Source organism: Typopeltis vanoorti, chromosome 12, assembly GCF_054136105.1.
Source record: "Typopeltis vanoorti isolate ZY-2024b chromosome 12, IOZ_Tvanoo_1.0, whole genome shotgun sequence".
NCBI lineage: Eukaryota > Metazoa > Arthropoda > Arachnida > Uropygi > Thelyphonidae > Typopeltis > Typopeltis vanoorti.
In genome coordinates, this window is record NC_143560.1 from 56058589 (window position 1) to 56078901 (window position 20313).

The 20313-nt window shown below is 36.6% G+C and overlaps 1 protein-coding gene across 5 annotated transcripts in view; it reads left to right on the top strand.

The window, feature by feature from the left end:
• The window catches only part of LOC150100806 (DNA (cytosine-5)-methyltransferase 3A-like), a 745691-nt gene that overhangs the window by 367114 nt on the left and 358264 nt on the right, over positions 1–20313 (top strand). For all 5 annotated transcript variants that reach the window (XM_090401182.1, XM_090401184.1, XM_090401186.1 and 2 more), the window contains one exon: positions 18328–18459. In XM_090401182.1, the coding sequence (XP_090257308.1) occupies positions 18328–18459 (132 nt within the window). The remainder of the gene's footprint in view (positions 1–18327; positions 18460–20313) is intronic.

Here is a 20313-nt window from a genome sequence, read left to right on the forward strand (position 1 = left end):
GATGATGGTTATTAGAATACTGTCTCAGTACTCTACTCACACTTGCTTGAGAATATTTCAATTCCTTAGCTATAAACTGTTGACTTTGACATTTTTTGTGTAGAGATACTATACGAAACTTTTTAGCTTTCAGTATGTCACTCATTCGACCATGTTTAACAATTGATTAACTGAAATCCACGTGCAAACGATTCCTCACACATGAGTCAATCCCACAGCTACTGAAATATATGCTATTTCTATGCTCTCCTGAGAACCAATTGTTAAAATTTGGGCAATTATAATATTTTGAACCATGTTAAAAATTATTCTAATTTTGTGAATGTTTTCAAATAACAGTTTTCTTATAATTTATATTAAATTTTTATGGTTATATAATCATAAAAAATTTACATGGTTATATAATCTACAAAGTATGTTGATTTTGATTATGCTAATTGATATCTGGTAATAATTATTTATTAATTAGAATTGCAAATCATTCAGCACATTTTCTTTCTTTGATTATTCTAATTTTTTTGATTTAGAGGGTGTACATATTGAATTTATAATCAAATATGTTTGTATAAATTAATTATTTTTAAAAAGTTAAAAATTTCATGCAGGTTTCCTGAGTGCATAGGGCTCAGACAGAGTAGTAAAAAATTCATTCCCTTTCTTGAGTGAAATGCTGGCATTCTGCCATAATGTGACAAATTATAAGATATGCATTGCATTGTTCACACACAGGTGGGTCATAAGCTCTCAATAAATAAGAATGTGTAAGGTGACTGTCACCTATGCAGAGCCTATACTTCCTTTCTTATGTTTCTATGTTGACTAGACTGCCACTGCTTAATTTCAGGCTTAATCTTGTGTGATTTGTTTGTCAGTGCTTCCTGCTATTATAATTGCCATTTGATAATTAGCTTTGTTCTTATAATCTGTCTGTAGTCCGTATACAGGACTGACAAACAATATGTAGAAAAAGTATCTGCTGATCTGACAGTTGCACGTGCAGTCTCATTTGTGCTGGGAATTCAGCACAACTTAATGTCAAATTAGGGTCTTCATTATAAACAACAGTTGGAGAACCTCACAAGGCACTGGATATGGATTTATACACAGGAGAGGAGATGGCTCATACAGAACTCAATAAGCCTGTATAAATCATACATAAAAGCATATGATTTATACAGACAGGGTAGCAGTTTTGTTTTATATGCACAAGTGCAACCTGAAATGCATACAACTCTGTTGTATAACTGAGAGTCTAGTTTGAGGCTGTTTTGTGCATGGACATACGTAATTTGAAGCTCTTGTAAAATAGGTGCTTTTTTTATTTGTTGAGTATTTTTTTTACATTAGTCAGTGTATTTTTACTATGTTATTGTAGTTTTTACTGATTTTAATGTATTCAGTACATCATCATTCTTAGCCATTGTCGATCCACTGCTGGATGAAGGCCTTTCCAAGGTTACTCCAAAACTGTCTGTCCATGATTCTCCTTTTCCATGTCACTCCTACAAATCTGATGATATCATCAATCCACCGTGATTTCAGTCGGCATCGTGATCATTTTTTCTCTTGTGGAATCCAATCCAGTACTTCTATTATCCATTGTTGATCTTGTCGTCGAGCAATATGCCCAGTACATGTGCTAATATATTTTAAGACATATTGTTAAATTAAGACAGAGTTTAAAAAATGGTGCCAAAAATCTAGCAGAGAGTGAGTGTGATAGTAGAAAAGACTTGTACATGTAACAAAAAATGGCCTACACTTGAATGGATTTGGCATTAGGTGCTGCCTAGAGAAATTATTTATTGTAATGAAACAATGCAAAGAGTCAGAGAAACTAGATCATCTTGGAAGGAAAGCTGAGGATGTATATGTAAGTTCAGCTAGGATGTGCAGGCATAATAGTGATATGAATATCAATACGCATGGTTGTGAATCTGCAATAGGAATGGACTGCGTTTTGAGTTTGGGCATTTTGAGTGTGTCTGGGAAGGAAAATAAGAAAGTTGCCCAACTGGGCCAAGTAGGCTATAGGTTTAAGTATTAAAAAAAGTGATTAGGTAACCTGTTATGTCTATATCTTTCAAATGTTTTAGAAACAAAGTGGCTGAGTTTCTTGCTTTAGTGAATATGTTGTGGCCTAAAATTGTTGGCAATTAGTGAAACCTGGCTCTCAAAGTCAGATGTAATGACTGGAATTGAGTGTAAAGAATATAGTATTTTTATGAATGACAGAAGAGATAGGAGAGTATGGGGAGTACTTCTAATAATATCAGATGACTTGTTCCATTTAGGATAGAAACACATGAAAGCAATAATGATAATAACCTTCCATGTAACAGTGTGAATTGGAGGCTAACAGGATGAAATATATGGTGGTGTGTTGCTACAGACCTGGCAGTTCATTTACTGGGGATGAAGTAATGCATTGCCAAATTACTCTGATGAGTAAAAATGAAGGAGCATTTATTGAGCTGTTGCAAGACAGCTTTCTAGAGCAGCATGTGAAAGAAGCAACTCAAGAACAAAGAATGCCAGATTTGATCATAGCATCAGAAGGTGTCTCAGGTAAGGAATGTGACTGTTTTGCCAATAGTTGGTGACAGTGATCATGCCATACTGATCTGGTTAGGCCAAATATATGGATGTTCCAATAAGGACAGGTTACATGCTAAAGTACAAATCTGGAAATTATGAGAATTTCAGGAGGATACAATTTTTGGTTCCATGGTATAAGTTGCTGAATGGGAAGGATATCATTAGTGCATTGGAAGCTTTGAAAAGGGATGTTTAATGTAGTGTCAACTTTGAACAAATAGCTTGGGAGTGAAGTGGGTGTACAATCTTATTAAGTAAGAGATCCATAAGAATATAATGGAATTATCATGAGAATAAGAGTGAGAGTAGTTATGAATATATAAAGCACAAGCCAAAAAAGTTACAAGTATTATGGAAAGCTAAATGGAGTATATAAAGAAATTGGTTGCACAGACTAAACGCAATCCAAAAGAGTTTTATTGTTATGTTGCAAGTGGTTTGCTCCAGGGATCAGTTCTTGGACCATTGTTTAATCTATATAATAACAATATTGGAAAGGCCAGACAAGAAATGCTTAGTCATTTGCCGATGATGGGAAGAAGTTGTTGGATGAAGAGAAAAAAGAAGAGTGAGAAGATGAAGATTGTAAGTGTCCTGCCACACCATGATAAAGGCAAACTGAGGAGGAGGGTGTTGATAGCAAAGAAATCAGTATGCAGGTTATGGTCTGAGTTTGACAGAAAGAAGGATTTTTTTAATGCTGGCAGTCTGCACTTAAATGGTTTTGGTGTTTGGTGTCTCGAGTACTTTGTTCACTGAGAGAGTGCTGAAGTGCAAAGTCAGGAAAACTTAAACAGTTAGGGTGGATGCAGGTGGTGTGTGTGTGTGAGAGAGAGAGAGAATGAGGCGAGTGAAGTAGGTGTGAGAATGACCAACAGATGTAGAATTTAGTATCTTAAGCAACATTGAATAGAATAGTCCAGTCAAGAAGTAACAGTGGATAGGGACCTAAAGCAATGCTGCAGTTTCTATATACTAATGACAGAAGATCAGGAACAAGAGGAAGGAGCTTTTGGCATTGGGTTATGCAACCTCACCAAAAGTTTATGAGCATTAATGAAACTTAGCTAGCAGCATATCATGTAGTTACTGGGATAGAATGTGGAGGGTTTAGTATTTTCAGGGAGGATAGGGAACATAGGACGGAATGAGGGCTACTGCTGATGAGAGCAGATGTATTGCAGCCAAAAAGAATAGGAAATAAGTCGGAGAACAGCTGTTCTTTTGAAGCAGTCTGGTGCAAGATTGAGGCCAATAAGAGAAAATGTACAGTTGGCTGCTACTATAGGCCAGGGGGATTCCAGGGATGACCAGGAAGACAAGCATCAGCAAATTAGTACAATGAGTGTAGGTTGAGTTATTAGATTGGAAGATCACATAGCAAGAAGGAAATGGACTCTTACACATACTGAAAGATAATTACTTGAGGCAGCATGTGATTATTGAGGGGACTCAGTATGATTACATCATCATCATCATCAAATTCCTGCCATGTACCCTCAAGGGGTGTACAGGATATGACAGTACTACATGAAAAAATTACATCATTACTAACTTCCTATCTACAATTTTCCTCCAAATCAGTCTGTTACTTGTCAAGACTCCAACATTATCAGATCTTATATTTCTATCGTCTAAGGCACTTTGTACCGTATCAATCCACCTATATCTTGGTCTTCCTCTGGGTCGTTTTCCTGCCAACCTGGCAGAGAACACTTGTTTTGCTAATCTTTCCTCTCCCATTCTATTTAAGTGACCATACCATCTGAGATTAGCTCTGCTAACACATTCCTGGATGCTGACAATGTCAAGTTCTTTCCTAATATCCTCATTTTTAATATGATATTGCCATTGATGCCATCTGTTCACGCCTCTAATCTTTCTCAGGACTCTCATATCTGCGGTCTCTAGTCTTTGGTCAAGTGTTTTACTTCTGACCCAGCTCTCAGATCCATAAGTTAAAATTGGTTTGAACACAGTCTTGTATACAGCTAATTTAGTGTTCCGACTAATTTCTTTCTTATTCCATATGAATTTATTCAATTGACTTCCCACGATACCAGCTTTGCTGATTCTGTTGTCTATTTCTATATTTAGTTTACCATCTTCAGTAAAAATTGTGCCTAAGTAGCTGAAATGTTTTACTTGTTCCACAGGTTCTCCATTCACAACACAGTTGACATTTTCAATGATTCTGCCTATTTTCATTGTCTTTGTCTTTTTATTGCTAACCTTCATACCATATCTATTACAACAGCTATTCAATTTAGTCAGAGAATCTTGCAGACTTGTAGCGGATTTATTTAGAAGTATAACATCATCCGCATAAAGCAAAGAGCTGACATTAACATCTCCAATTTTGATATCAGGTTTAATACCACATTCCTTCATAATGTGATCCATATAGATAATGAATAACAGAGGGGATAATGTACATCCTTGTCTCACACCAGATTTAACATTAAACCATCTTCCTGTACTTCCTTCAATTCTAACTGCTGACTCACAACTCAAATAAAGACTAAGTATTGCTTGATATAATGCCCCATTGACACCATATAATTGCAGCGTATTGAATAGCTTCTCTCTTGGCACCTTGTCATATGCCTTTTCCAAATCGACAAAACTTAAATACAGATCTTTATTATATTCCCATGCTTTCTCGACTATTTGTCGTAAAGTGAAGATCTGATCCTGACAGCCTCTATTTGGCCTGAATCCAGCTTGTTCTTCAACAAGCTTTTCTTCCACAGTTCTTCTCAACCGTTTCTCAAGTATACTTGCATAGATCTTGCCAGGAACACTCAGTAGGGAAATACCTCTGTAATTCTCACATTCAGTTTTATTTCCCTTTTTATATATGGGTACTATGAGAGCTCTACTCCAATCATCGGGAATTCATCCCTCTGTCCAGGCTTTCTGAACTATGCAGTGCAGCCACTGTAAGACTCTTATACCACCATACTTCAGCATTTCTGGTCGAATATCATCTACTCCTGCTGCCTTTCCACATTTCAAGCCTTTGATGGCTTTTTCTACTTCAAGTATGGATATGTATTCCTGACTGCATGCCTGGTCAGTGTTTTTTATCACTGTGCTGTCATCACTGCTTGTTTCATTTAGCAGTTTTTCAAAGTAATTACTCCATACTTCAAGGATATCTTTTTCTCCTGTTTTCATTTCACCTTTATCATCTCTAATTCCTTTTACAGCACTCTTTCCTCCATTCCTAAGCTTCTTCAACAACCTCCAGAATATTTTGCCACCTTCTTGATATTTATTTTCTATATTCTTGACAAAGTCCTCCCATGACTTTTGTTTAGCTAGTTTTACACACTGTTTAGCTTTCTTACATTTGTCTCTGTATTCTGTAAGAGTAAAAGCTGACTTATTTGCCAGGAACTTTTGATATGCTTTCTTCTTTTCCTTCACTGCCTCTTTAACTTCCTGTGTCCACCAGGGAGTTCTGATTTTTTTATCTTTGCACACAACCTCACCACATGCCTCTCTGGCAGAATCAATCAATGTTTCCTTCAGAGTTTGCCACTGAATCTCCAAGGTTTGATTCCTCTTCTCAAACTCTTTCATTTTCTTTTCAATAATATTTCTGTATTTTAGTCTACAGTTTACATCTGAGAGCTGCTCAACTTTTATTCGCTTTAAAACTTTCTTACATGTTATTCTTTTCAATATGAAATTCAATTTTATCCTGCTCAAGACTAAATAGTGATCACTTCCAATTTCAAATCCTCTGTACACTCTGGTGTCCTGCACCAAGGAGAAAACATCACTATCAACAATAACATAGTCAATGAGACTTTTCTTATTCCTAGCCTCTTCTCTCCATGTGAATTTGTGCACATTTTTATGTTGGAACATGGTGTTAGTAATAACCAGTCCATGTCCTGAGCAGAAATCCAACAGATATTTGCCATTATTATTAGCTTTGCTCTTTTCTCCAAATTTTCCCAAAATATTTTTGTATGTCTCACAATCATTTCCTACTCTACTATTTAGATCCCCAACAAGGACCAACTTTTCCTTTTTCATTGTGTCAGTTGCTTTTTCTAAAGCGTCAAAAAATTCCTCCACTTCTACCTTAGTAGAACCTTCTGTGGGACCATAGGCACAAATAAGTCTCATTGTCCAGTTCCCCATTCTCATATTTGCCCACATTACTCTACTTGAGACTGACTGCCATTCAAGAAGATTAGCCTCGTATTTTGTGTTGAATACTATGGCTACTCCTTCTTTTCCTTGATTGTTATTGCCTGAATATAACATTTTGTATTTATTGTTCAGAAAGATCTCACCAGTTTTGGTCTTTTTTGTTTCAGTCACCCCTATTATGTCGATCTGGTACTTATCTAATTCCTCAGCTAGCTCCATTTCTTTGCCATTCAGGCTTCTTACGTTGATAGTACCGATCTTTAACTCTGGTGATGTTGAGTTGGGGTTTGTTTTCAGATTTGTTCCAGTAGCTGACTTTTCGCTGTTCGCCCTGGTTCCCTGGCGAAAACAACGGGGGCCTTGTTTAACCGGGCGACGCCCCAGCCGGCATGAAATTTTGTCATGTTGTACCATCATTTTTTATTTTGGTTTAACCAATAAGAATACAATTTGGTTGGCTAAATCCCAAATTGCCAGCCCATCCTCGTTCGTTCAGTATCAAAGTAGATACCCAACAGGGTGCACCACGAGAAGGTGAGGATTGGACATTAGGTCAGAAGCCCTGGTCGGTTCTCCGCATTCCTTTAAAGGCTATGTGGAGGTCTCCTCTCAGTTATACAGCTTTGACCCTTAAGCACCCCGTATGATTACATTGGATCTAGTTATAGGATCAGAAGAGCTATCCAACCAAGGTGGCCATGTTCCCTCTGACTGGAGAGAGGGACCATGCAGTCTTGTCTTGGAATATTTTAAAGTGAGGAATATTCTGTTAAGAAGATATATATATAGAATGACAAGGCAGGTGATTATAACAAGCATAGGAGGAAGCTTGAAGTTGTGCCATGCCATAAAACACTGCAAGAGAAGGATGTTAGCAGTGCGTTGGAGATAGTTAAGGGCCAACTAGAGGAAGCAGTATCAGATTGTACACTAAAGGTCAGGAGGGTTAATCAGGTAGGAGTTAGCTGGATGAGTAGTATCATTAAGCATGAGCTGTAAAAAAAAAAAAAAATGTTGTGGAGGGTATAAAAGGAGAAAGGTGACCAGCAATCTCATGAGCAGTACAAGGTTCAGGCAAGAGAGATGACCAGCATAGTAAGAAAGGCAAAATTAGATTATGAGAAGAAACTAGCTGAACATGCCAAAGGAAATCCAGAAGAGTTCTTTTGCTATGCAGCAAGTAAGAGGTAGAATAACTATGGAAGGATAACCTTAATGAGAGATGATGGTGGTGAGGTGACATAAGCAAGCAAAATAGTTGAACTACTGAGTGACCACTTTGCAAGTGTATATCATCCAGTTGAGGTTACTGCTGTGACATATAAGTGTACTGGTGTGGGAACAGAGGTGAATGAATTGGAGGTTCTTAGGATATTGCAGAATATCAATGTAAATATGGTGGTATTAGATGGTATATGAACTCGCGTTTTGTGAGAACGTACAAGGGAAGAGCCTGTGACTAGTCTCTTTAATTTAAGTCTCAACTTTGGTAGATTTCCACAGGAGTGGAAAGAGGGCAAAATAATTCCCTTGCATAAGGGAGGTTCTAAGATTGCAGTAGCAAATTATAGACCAATTATTGTTTCAGGAGTGGTGATAAAAGTACTGGAAATATTGGTCAGAAAGAGAATTCAGGAATGGATCGATAAGAATATGATACTGTATGAAAGACATTTCTTTTTTGAAGGGTTGGTCATGACTCAGTAATTTACTAACTTTTTATAATGAGTGACAGCTGAGTTGGATGAAGGAAATGGCTACACAGTGATTCTACTGTATTTTGCTAAGGCATTTGACAGAATACGACATGGAATCTGTTACGTAAATTAAAACAAATGGGGATGAATACGACATTGGTTATGTGGATAAGGGGATGGCTGCTAGACGGATATCAAAACATAGTATATGGAGGAACAGAGTCCAGGTTTTCGAAAGCAGGTGATTAGTGGTGTACCACAAGGGTACTAGATCCACTATGGTTTAATTTGCACATAAATGATATATGAAGTAATCTGAAGGGAAATGTTCAGTTGTTTGCTGACGATGCAAAATTGGGTAGAGTAATAGTTAATCAAGGTGATGTGAAGAGCTTGCAGAATGATTTCAATAGGCTGTCAGTATGGGCGTAAGTGTCAGTTTAATGTGGAGCAATGTAAAGTTATGTATTTCGAAATAAATTGAGGGGTTTGCAGAAGTTGGTTGACAGGGGAAAAAGAGGAGATATGACAGAAGCATTTAAGCTACTTAATGAGTTTTATAGGCTTAATGCAGGGGAAGTGTTTCAGCACTTGGCTAGAGGGGCGGAACAAGAGGTCATCCCTGGAAGTTGAGTAAGAGTGTAGTTAGTAGGGTGTGAGGACTAAATATTTTGCTTGGAGGGTGGTAATGAATGGAATAGGTCACCCGATACAGTTGTGAGTAATTTGTCTGTTAATGTCTGTTCAAGGAGAGGTGTATGACATATTGTGTGGTAAGTTTGGATCTCTCGTGATCTTCAGACTCCGTGGTGCCTGTACAATAATGATGATAATTATAATAATAATAACGATGATGCAAAGATAGGCAGGGCAATAAGAGATGCTACTAATATACAGTAAATATTATATACAGCTATCCTGATGATGGATAGGATCCAACCATTGCAGGCTGCCTCTGCCTTGCAGAACTGCAGACTTGAGACCCATAATTCAGCTTTTAATGTATAATTGCACGATAAAGATGAAGCAGTGAAGATTGTTTCACATCCCATTCAGTAGAGGATAGAGTACACAGGAGATTGAGTGCTCTCTCTTGCACTTTCCCCTTTGTTGATGAATGTGTACAAGGAATGTACGCTTTCTGTCAAAGATGATTTCTGGAATTTGGTTTCTGTTGTTCATTCACACTCATTCATAGTTATGGTACCCACAACAGACTCTAGCAACCTGTTCCACTCATTCACTATTCTCCAAGCAAACAAAACCCTTCTAACTGCACTCTTACTTATTCAGTTTCCATGGATGGCCCCTAGTTCTCCCACAACCAGACCTGTTCTGAAAAATTTCCTCTGAATTAATCTTGTAAAAACTCCTCAGTAATTTGTATGTCTCAATCATATCATCCCTTTTCTACTTATCAACCAGTTTCTGTAACCCACAAATCTTTAAACTGTTCTCATAAGGTTCATTCCATAGACCTACCACCATCTTGCTCACCTGCCTCTTGATCCTCTCCACCTCCTCCTCCTCATTGCCAAGAAACTCTGGCACCCAGATCTGCATGCAGTAATCAAGATGAAGTCTTATCGAGGCTTGATAAGAGGAACAATAGATGGTTTGTCTCTGCTCGTCACAGTATTCTTCAGTAACCAAGTAATGTGATGAGCTGCTGTATCCACTTTTGCTGTATCCCAACTTTGCATCATTGGCAAACAACTGAAGAATTCCTCTCAGATCCTTTCCTATATTGATAATGTACAAATTAAACAGTAGCAGTCCAAAAATAGAGCCCTGTGGCACGGCACTAGTCACAGGCTTCTTTTGGACTCTACTCCTGAATAAACTACTCTTTGATATCTCTCTAACAACCTCCTAAACTTTAGCTCCCTATCCCCCAAATCCTGGCTTCATCAGTTTCCTGGAGTTTAGTTACACCAATGTAGTATACAGCTGGTAATCTTTTCACTGCAAAATGCATAACCTTGCACTTTGCCAAATTAATTTGACATCCATTCTGCTTTGCCCAGTCTGCCAATCTGTCTAAATCATCCTACAAAATGTTAATATCATCTGTATTAACTATTCCTCTAACCAACTTTTCATCATTGGCAAACAACTGAAGAGTTCCTCTCAGATCCTTTCCTTATCGATAATGTAAAAATAAACAGTAGCAGTCCAAAAACAGAGCCCTGTGGCACTCCACTAGCTTCTCAGGCTTCACAGGCCTCTTTTGGACTCTACTCCTGAATAAACTACTCTTTGATATCTCTCCAACAACCACCCTCCTATCCACCTCGCCAACCCTATACTCATCCCCATGTGCTGCAGCTTACTGATCAGAATTCCATGTGGTATCCTGTCAAAGGCTTTTGCATAGTCCAGCAGAATCACTGTAAACCCATTACCTTTATCCAACTCAGCTGTCACTGTATTAAAAAACGATCACGGTTACAGCAAATTAATGTTTATAAAAAATAATTTTGAAGGTATATTTGAAGGTATATTAAATCAAATTACATTTGATTTAATGCATGTATTTCATGTTTATTACGAATTCGTTTCACGGGAATAACGAACGAATAATACACGTTAGTCGTTCCTTTACTGACATTTCGTACATACGCATTTTCTGGTTGTGGAAAAATGTCGGGAGTCGAACGGAAAATTTTATTGGTTCCGAAAAAGTAGAAATTATACAGGAGGTGGAAAGTGGCCAATCAAATCTGACAGTAGCAAAGAAGTATGGTTTGTCCCCATCTACAATATCAACAATTTGGAAGAATCGCGAGTTGACTCTGAAATCTTTTGAAAACAATTTATCGAAGTGTAAAAAACTTAAAAAGTGTAATAAAAGTGACGTTGACGAGGCACTTCTTTCGTGGTTTAAAGTGCAAAGAACCGCTGACTTACCTATTAGCGGACCAATTTTGAAAGTTCAAGCCAAAAAATTTGATGTTCAACTTAGTTATAACGATTTTAAATGCAACAGTGGGTGGATTGATCGCTTTAAGAACAGAAACAATATTGTCTACGCAAAAGTAAGTGGCGAGGCATTGTCCATTGACAAAAACGTTTCTGACTGGATCAAGAATGTATGGCCAGACATCAAACGAAGGTATGGATACAACAACATTTATAATGCAGTTGAAGCAAGGTTTGTTTTTAATTTAACGCCCGATAAAACTTCAATTTAAAAACGAAAAGTGCATTGGTGGACAACTTATCAAAAATAGACTCACAGTTTTAGTTTGTGTGAACATGACTGGTAGCGATAAAAGAAAGCTTCTTGTAATTGGAAAATCGGCAAAGCCTAGATTTGCTTTAAAAACATAAAGAAACTTCCCGTTGATTATACAGCGAATAAGAAGGCCTGGATGACATCTTCAATTTTCTAAAATGAAATTTGCAAGTGGGATAAAAATCTTCGCAGTGAAAACTGGAAAATTTTGTTATTGATAGACAACTGTCCTGCCCATCCTGTAGTGGCTAATTTAACAAACATAAAACTTGTTTTTTTGCCACCGAATGTGACATGTCTTGCAACCACTTGATCAAGGCGTAATTAGATATTTTAAATCCCATTTTCGTCGTCTGTTAGTCTTGGAACTGATAGAACGCAGAGAAAAATCCATGGAAAATGCTTATGCTTACGACTCGAAGATCAGTGTACTTCACGCAATACCTTTAATGAGTGATGCTTGGAATTTGGTGTCATCGTCTACAATACAGAACTGTTTTAAGAAAGCCGGTCTTGTGGAATACGAGTGCGAATCTGAAGAAGGTGAAGAGGATAACTTACCGTTATCAACGTGGTTAAAAGCGCGAAACTTGAACAATTTTGAAACGTGCACAGAGATTGATAATTTTATAGACATTGATAATGGCGTCGCAACTTCGGGTATACCGACAGACGCTGACATCTTAAAACAAATCTCTCATACACCAGAAGATAGTAGTAGTGACTCCGAGGAAGAAAATAGCAATGATGAGAAAATCGTTACCTGGTGTGAAGCAGAACGTGCTTTACATATTTTAACAAGATTTATGGAATCGCGATCTGTAAGTTCAGACGACACATTCAAGCATCTTAGTGGTATAAGGAACAATTTCAAATGTATGAAATATGCATCTTGTGCAAAACAAAGCACGCTTGATGATTTTTTATGTAAAAATGTGAAGTTTTAAAAATAAATTTTTGTTCTTTATATCTATGTATGCACATATGTATTTATGTTACCCAATATACCTATGCTGAGAAAAATCTGAAAACATTTTTAATTCGCTCAAATTATGACCTTGGATATAACGAATAATGGTTATTACGAACAAATATATGCGGTCCCATCGAATTCGTTATAACCGACTTCTACTGTATATATATATATATATATATATATATATATATATATATATATTGTTGGTCTTAAATTTCCCTTTCCATGTGCACACCCAACACTCTTGAATGTGATTCTGTTGGTGTAGCAGTTTTTCCTGACAAAAATTTTTAAATAACACTGCTAAAGAGAGTTTTAGTTTCAAAAATTCTTTAACTCACTCATGTTACTGATGTGCTCCAGGTTTATAAATTTTTAGGAGTGAGAGACATTAAAAAAAATGGCATTTTTGACAAATAATTTTAAACTTTGTTAACTGTACTCTTCACTCAGATCATTTATTCTGTTCCTCCTATAGGAATGATTTACTCATGAGTGGAATGAGTAGTAATCTCAGATATGCCTTGTTAGTAATAGATGAAGAGGAGTGAATGTGGGGAATTAAGTAGGAAAGACCAGTAGTACTGATTCACTTATGGTGCAAAACTTTTGCAGAGGAAACATTTATTATGATTTTTTTGATTTGGGACATTTTTCCCACAAATAAAGACCCTCCATTTTGTATAGAAAGTTCTTACTAATTGTACTTGTTTTTAAAAGTGCCACAATTTTAAAATTTAAAAATTTAAAATTTAAGTGTGTTATTTTATTTTATTTTATCTTACCCACACAGTTTGGATTCATTTAAGTGACAGTGTTCCAGGGTAGTACACACTCGTTTCACTGCAGGGGAAAAATTACATTGCCGATTATTGCAAATAACTTGCATGGCTTCTTCTCACTAAAGTGTATCATCTGGCATGCTGTCAAGCTGCATTACTGAAAATCCACAACTCTTGACAGGTGTAATTTTTTTCACAATAAGTTTAGTGGCTATGGGGCCAGATAACGAAAACATTGTCAATGTACCTAAGCTAGACTCTGGGTTTAAAAGTAAAGGAATCTAGAGCATGTTGCTAAAAAGCTTCTGTATAAAAGTTAGCAATTTGAGAGGGGAACGGGAGGAATAATGGCAAGCCCATGGCTGCCTTCTCTTTGTAGGTTTGACCATGTTATAAAATAGGGTATGGTTTTGATGTAGTTTTTTTTTTTTTTTTTTTTCACCAGAGGTCAGGCCAGTAGAATAATGGTTGATCAATACATTGTCACTTTGATATACTGTTTGAAATGTAATATAGCTTGTCTTTATATATATATATATATATATATATATATATGTGTGTGTGTGTGTGTGTGTGTGTGTGTGTGTATACTTCAGATGAGGACCTTAATATGATAATACTATTTAATTCTTTTCTCTTCAGGACAGCATACCAAGTGAATTTGTAGCAAGCCATACTGTCCTCATTCCAAAACCTAATAGCAATCATACCTTAATCAGCAGCTGGAGACCTATTTCTCTTTGAGCCTGTTATTGCATTTATCAATAATAGGCTCAAAATGGGAATAAGATACATAATTAAAAGCACACAGGTGTATAGAGTCTCAGACCATGCAGTAGAATTTAATATATTTCTGCTACGTGATCTAATCTGCTTATATTATAATACAAAAAAGCAGTCAATGGCAGTGCTATCAGTAGACCTTACTCAAGCATTTGATAATGTCCAGCATCCCTTTCTGTTCTACATACTCTAGCAAATTGGTGTGGTTAAAAAGCTGCTATCTGTTATTAAAGGAGCCTATGCCAATTCAACTACCCACCTCCTAGTTAATGGGTTCCTGTCAGACTCAGTCAAAATTCAAAAAGGAGTCAAACAAGGTTGCCCTCTCAGTCCATTGCTCTTTGCATTTGTTCTTGAATCTTTCTTATAAGAAATCTACACGTGATGTGCAAGGAATAACAGTTCCTTCAACTATGAAGGAAAATAAGGTATTAGCATATGCCGATGATGTAGTGGGCACTTTGAAGGATAATGATTCCATATATATCTTTTTTTGGTATTTTGAAAAAATTTAGCAAGATCAGTGGATTAACTACTAATTCAGACAAGACAAGACAAAATTAAAAGTTTTTGGAAAGTGGGATCTTAAGGCATTCCTTTTGGACTAACCCCTAAGAGAGAGAGAGAGAGAGAGCGAGCCTCTCATTATGCTTGGAATTCCCTTCTCCACTTACCCATTTCATTTCAATTTCATATTTCATATCATTGCAATAACTTATATACAAGAACTTTGAAACCTTAGAAGACTGGAAAATAGGGCAACTCCTTTTCTAAAGCCATAGTACACAAAACCGTAATCTTTCCTGCTCAGTTGTACATAATCAATATTACAGACAACACAGAAGCTGAAGAAAAGCAATTATATAGTACGCCTGTACAATTTTTTTGGTCCAGCCAATACCAAGAAGTTAAAAAGGGATTTCTTCAACTCAAAGTTGAAGCTCAAATGGAGAATTTGGGCTTCCAGTCTTAAAATTCTGCTATTTAAGCAATACAGCTTCAAATATCCATATTTGAATGATTATAAAGGTCCAAAATCTGAGATAGTTCCTGAATACTACAACACTCTGTGCTTAACTCTAAGACTGCTACCACACTCTAGCATTGACATTCTTTCCATTAAAAAAAAGTAAAATTTGGTGTAAAGAAATCTTTAATCTCTTTTGCCACAAACTTCCATAGTTGGGTACTGACCACAATACTTTGTTTCATAACTTATTGAAGTTCCAAGGATACTCCAACAGGAGGGATCTTGCTTGGAGAATTGCATATGACCACCTTCCAGTCAATACCATCAAATAAAGGTACTTGAACATCGAAGATCCAATCTGTGACTGATTGGAAACAGTAGAATATGCATTCTACGGTTGCCCTCTTGTTCTGCATATTTGGAACAGATTATGTAATGTTGGGCATTCCATTACTTACAACAGAACAGATTATATTTTTTGCAATGCCCACCACCTGTCAGCAATGGGAAGAGAATTTTGATTTTTATAATTAATGAATTAAAATACTATTTATGGAAGGTTAGAAAGAAACTAGATGGTGTAGACCACCCACATTATACAATATTCACTAGGGAGAGATAAAATTCTGTCTATTATTGCTATGAGAGGTTTTTTAACCTCTCATAGTAGAGGATTCCATCCTCTTAATTCAATGTGGTCATATAGTCAAATAGTCAATTGCAGGGATGATTGGAGAGCAATCCCAGGCAGAGAAGGCCTCTGCCTGGGATTGCTCCAAGGCAGTTAACAACTCAAGGCAGTTAACATAAGGCTAACCACCTGGGTATCAGTCATTGTTGCACTTTAATTTCAATTGGTCTTTTGGTTGTTCATCTATATAAGATTGGTGAAAATGGAAAATTGATAGCCTTATGCTATATGATTCATATAAAAGAGCTGAGGGCTTTTCTCTACCCCTCATACTATCTATCTGTCTTTTCTTTCTCCTAATGCTATCATGCATCCCTATACTAACTACTCTAGGCCTATAACGAGCACCTCCCCCCCTTTACTTTTTCACCTCAATAAAGGTCGAAACTGGTCTGGGCAGTGGTCCTTCCCATAATGTATGCATTATACATGTCTGTAAGGATATGTATGTTGCATTATGGGATACTAAGGCAAGTGATGTGAAGTCATTTGCCTCTATATACAAGTAGCCCAGTCGTGAAGTGACTTCATGTGCAAACTTTGCTTACACTTGAATAAAGGATGAAATCAAGAAAATTTCTTGGTATCTTTAATTTACAGTTATTATATAATTTCACAGTTATGTGAAAAGCATTCATTAGTCTCGGGAGCAGTGCTTTTCCATTGGTCCCACAATATGCCTTCAAGCTAATAATCTTTCATTTGTGTGTGTGTGTGGGGGGGGGAAGATTTACCAATGCAGCCAGATAAATGGTGGGCTACTGTATTTGGTGGCTCTTGACTAGCCACCAAATAGAGTAATTTACAGTGATGTACACCCTCTGTCCAAAAAGAAACAAACTTTTGATAGAAAATAAAACACAGGCCAATTATATTTATTCAAATAATTTATTTCAATCAATATACTCTCCCTCAGCTTCGATACAGCATTTGGCATGGTCAATTAATTCATTAAATGAGTTTTTTTATATCGGTTTTTGGGATACTGTTGAGGGTTACTACCGCATGAGCATTTTCAGTGGTGTCGTATCGCTTTCCTTTCATTGGCAAATGAAGTCGGGGGGGAAGAGAAAGAAGTCACATGAATACAGCAAATAATCCAACACACAAACTTGGTTTTTGCTCAAAAACTGTCTCACAATGTTTGAACGATGAGATAGTGCATTATCGTGCAGAAGTGACCAGCTGTCTGCATCACGATATTCATGCCATATGCGAAGAATTCTTGCTATCAATCGCTTCAAAACTTTGAGATCAAACTCACCATTGACCTTTTGGCCAGACGGAACGAATTCTTTGTGGATAATGCCTTTGGAATCGTAGAAACAAATCAACATTGTCTTTACTTTTGACATCTCCAAGCGAATATTTTTCAGATGCCCCTCTTCTGGTGGTCTCCACTCAGCACTCTGACTCTTTGTTTCGGGCTCATATTCAAAACAATGTTTCGTCACCAGTAACGATCGTTTCAAGGAAGTTTGATCCTTACAAGCGGTTTTAATGAGATCCTTGCAATGTTCAATTCGATACATTTTTTGGGGTCATCAGTCAACTTGTTGGGAACAAATCGCGAATTCAATTTACTAAGGCCCAAACTCTTGGTCAAAATGTTGTGCACAGTTGATTTTGGAGTCCCCCAATTCATCTTCAATCAATTTCACAGATTATTTCAGGTTTTCTTTGATGAAATCACGCACTTTTTGGATATTAACTTCACTCAGTCCAGTTTTTGGACGGCCTGGCTTTTCGTCATCCTCAAGCATCTCGACCACTTTGAAATTGCTTAAACCACTTGTAAACTTTAGTACGGGATAAGCATTCATCGCCGTATGCTTTTTGAAGCATTTGATGCGTTTCTGTAAAACTTTTACTAAGTTTAACACAAAAGCCAATTGCAGCTCTCTGTTTGGAACTCATTTTTCGACTGTTTGTCAAAACATTCTGTCACTCTTGGCACTATAACTCTGCTTCTAATGAAACAAATGTCATAAACAGTTGACACAACACTAATGAAGGTTGCCGCTTTCAACTTCAAAAAGATGCAACAGGTGGCACCACTAGTTCTATTTATGAAAAGTTCTGGTTCTTTTTGCACAGAGAGTTATGTTGAGCAGCGTGACTGTGAATTTGAACTCTTTACTTAAAATAGAAATTTTTCTATGAAATTTGTAATTGGGAAGATTTATAGCTACGTTTTTCCATAGGTAAGGAATGATCTTTTCCATATTGGAGAAGGTATATAGGCAGTTATTTTGTAGTTTAAATATGCAACACACTGTTGAGTCCCATTGAAAGAATACTTTTATGATATTGCATTTTTGTGAATAATCATATACATTTGTAATTTTTTTGTTAGTTCTGTCATATAAAGAATTTATTGAAGGCTCTGAGCTAAAATTTCATCTTACCTTTTCGTTTTTAGATAATCCCATTCCTGAAAACATACGCAAGCAGTTACTTCGCATTCGGACCCAATACCTTTTAGCATTAGAATCTGAAAGCCAAACTTCTTTGCAGCCACGTTTTTCACGTTCTGAACAGCTGGAAAATAAAGGTAAAAGTATTTGTTTATATGTGTGTTATTTATTTTATATTATATTATATTATTTTAATTTTTTACATGTACACCACATTCTGATATAGTATGGTGGACATGTACTATAGCACCAGTACAACAACATAATGGGCTATATAACAAATTACAGAAAAGTTTCAGCCCCATTGGACAGGTAGTGCAAATAAAAGTTCGGAATCACTCACTTTCATCAAGTTTAAGTTTTGTATAAATAACAGTTGACTGAATGAAGTGCATGTATATGTAAACATCACAACATATGCTTAAGGGCAAAAAAACAACATGTACATTTGTTTTAAGTCAGTAATGTTTTCATAAAACCATAACCATATCAGCTGTACTAAAGAACTAACATTTAGTTGATGTTCTTAATAAGCTATAAATAAAATTGAGATAAATTGGTTTTCCAAATTATTTTTCCATTATTCAAAATGCATTTCTTTAAAAATATAAAGAATATTATTGTTTTATCTTAGTAAATAGAGCCTCCATAGATCAATCGGTATAGATGAAGCCCTTTGGTCGGAAAGACCTGGGTTCAAGTCCCATCCATTACATATGGAACCTTTATCTAGTCTCTTTCAACTAAAGGTGAGTTCATTTTTAGTTGAAAGAGACTAGATAAGGGTTCTGGCCTCATACGGAGGTAGAGGGTTTTTTCACCTGGAAACTCGGGTTTTTTGTTCCTCAGAACAGGCAAACCGGCCTGTGAACACACACACACACACACACACACACGGATTTACAGTCATAAATACATACTTAATCCCTGATTAGGAGGGTTCAACCAGTTCTAAGGGACTGATAAGGAATGGGAGGGACCCCATATGAATAAATAAAATCTTAGTAAGCTTTACTGTGAGTGATTTGGTCACGGATTTCCTAGTATGTCTCTAAGTATCACATTTATTATATAGTAATCTACCATTTATCTGATCCTTCAGTTATCAGAATGGCAATTGAGGAGTCAATCTTTTGAAAGCTAAATAAACAGTACATTACTGTATTATTATTGCATGGAATCCGAAGACTCATCATGAGAGGTCTGCCAGTCGTTATTCATGCAGTAACTTTTATATCTCTCCTTTTATAACTCATCCACTAACAGAGCACTCATGACTGCCTTTAGCAACCCTTTCCACTTGTTCATCACTCTCGAAACGGAAACACTAGTTCTTGCATCAATAGCTGCCACACTCTTACAAAACCTCCTGAGGCAACTCCATTTTTCTCTCCCTACTTGTCGTGTTTGAAAAATTTCCTCTGCATCAATATTTTTAATGTCTGTTTGGTAACATATTTTTTATCATATCTCTCTTATCTATCTAATCAACTAAATTTTGTAACCAACACACACTTTTGATCTCTGTGCCCATAGAGAGAGAGAGAGAGAGAGAGAGCATTCCACAGACCATTCACAATTTTGGATATTCACATCTGAATCCCCAGCATTTCCATGTTTTTGCAAAGTAGACCAAATGTGGCTTTATCACCTTTATAGAGTGCTATAATAGTGCCATTATCACTACTTGTCAGGGTGTTCTCCAACATCCACATAATTCTTTCAGCCTATTTGCCCACTTTTGCAATATGCCCTATGAAGTTCACCTCTCTATTCACCATCACTCCTAATCTACTCTCATGAATTTCTTGCAGTCCAGTTCCATCAATGCAACACACAGCTCATAATCTTTTCATTCCAAAGTGCATCACTTTATATTTTGCTACAGTAAACCATTGTCAGTGGTTTACTGTGGCATTACTGTTGTTATCTATTATCCTTTCCATTATCATTCTTTTATTCTCCATTATCATTAATGTATAAATTAGATA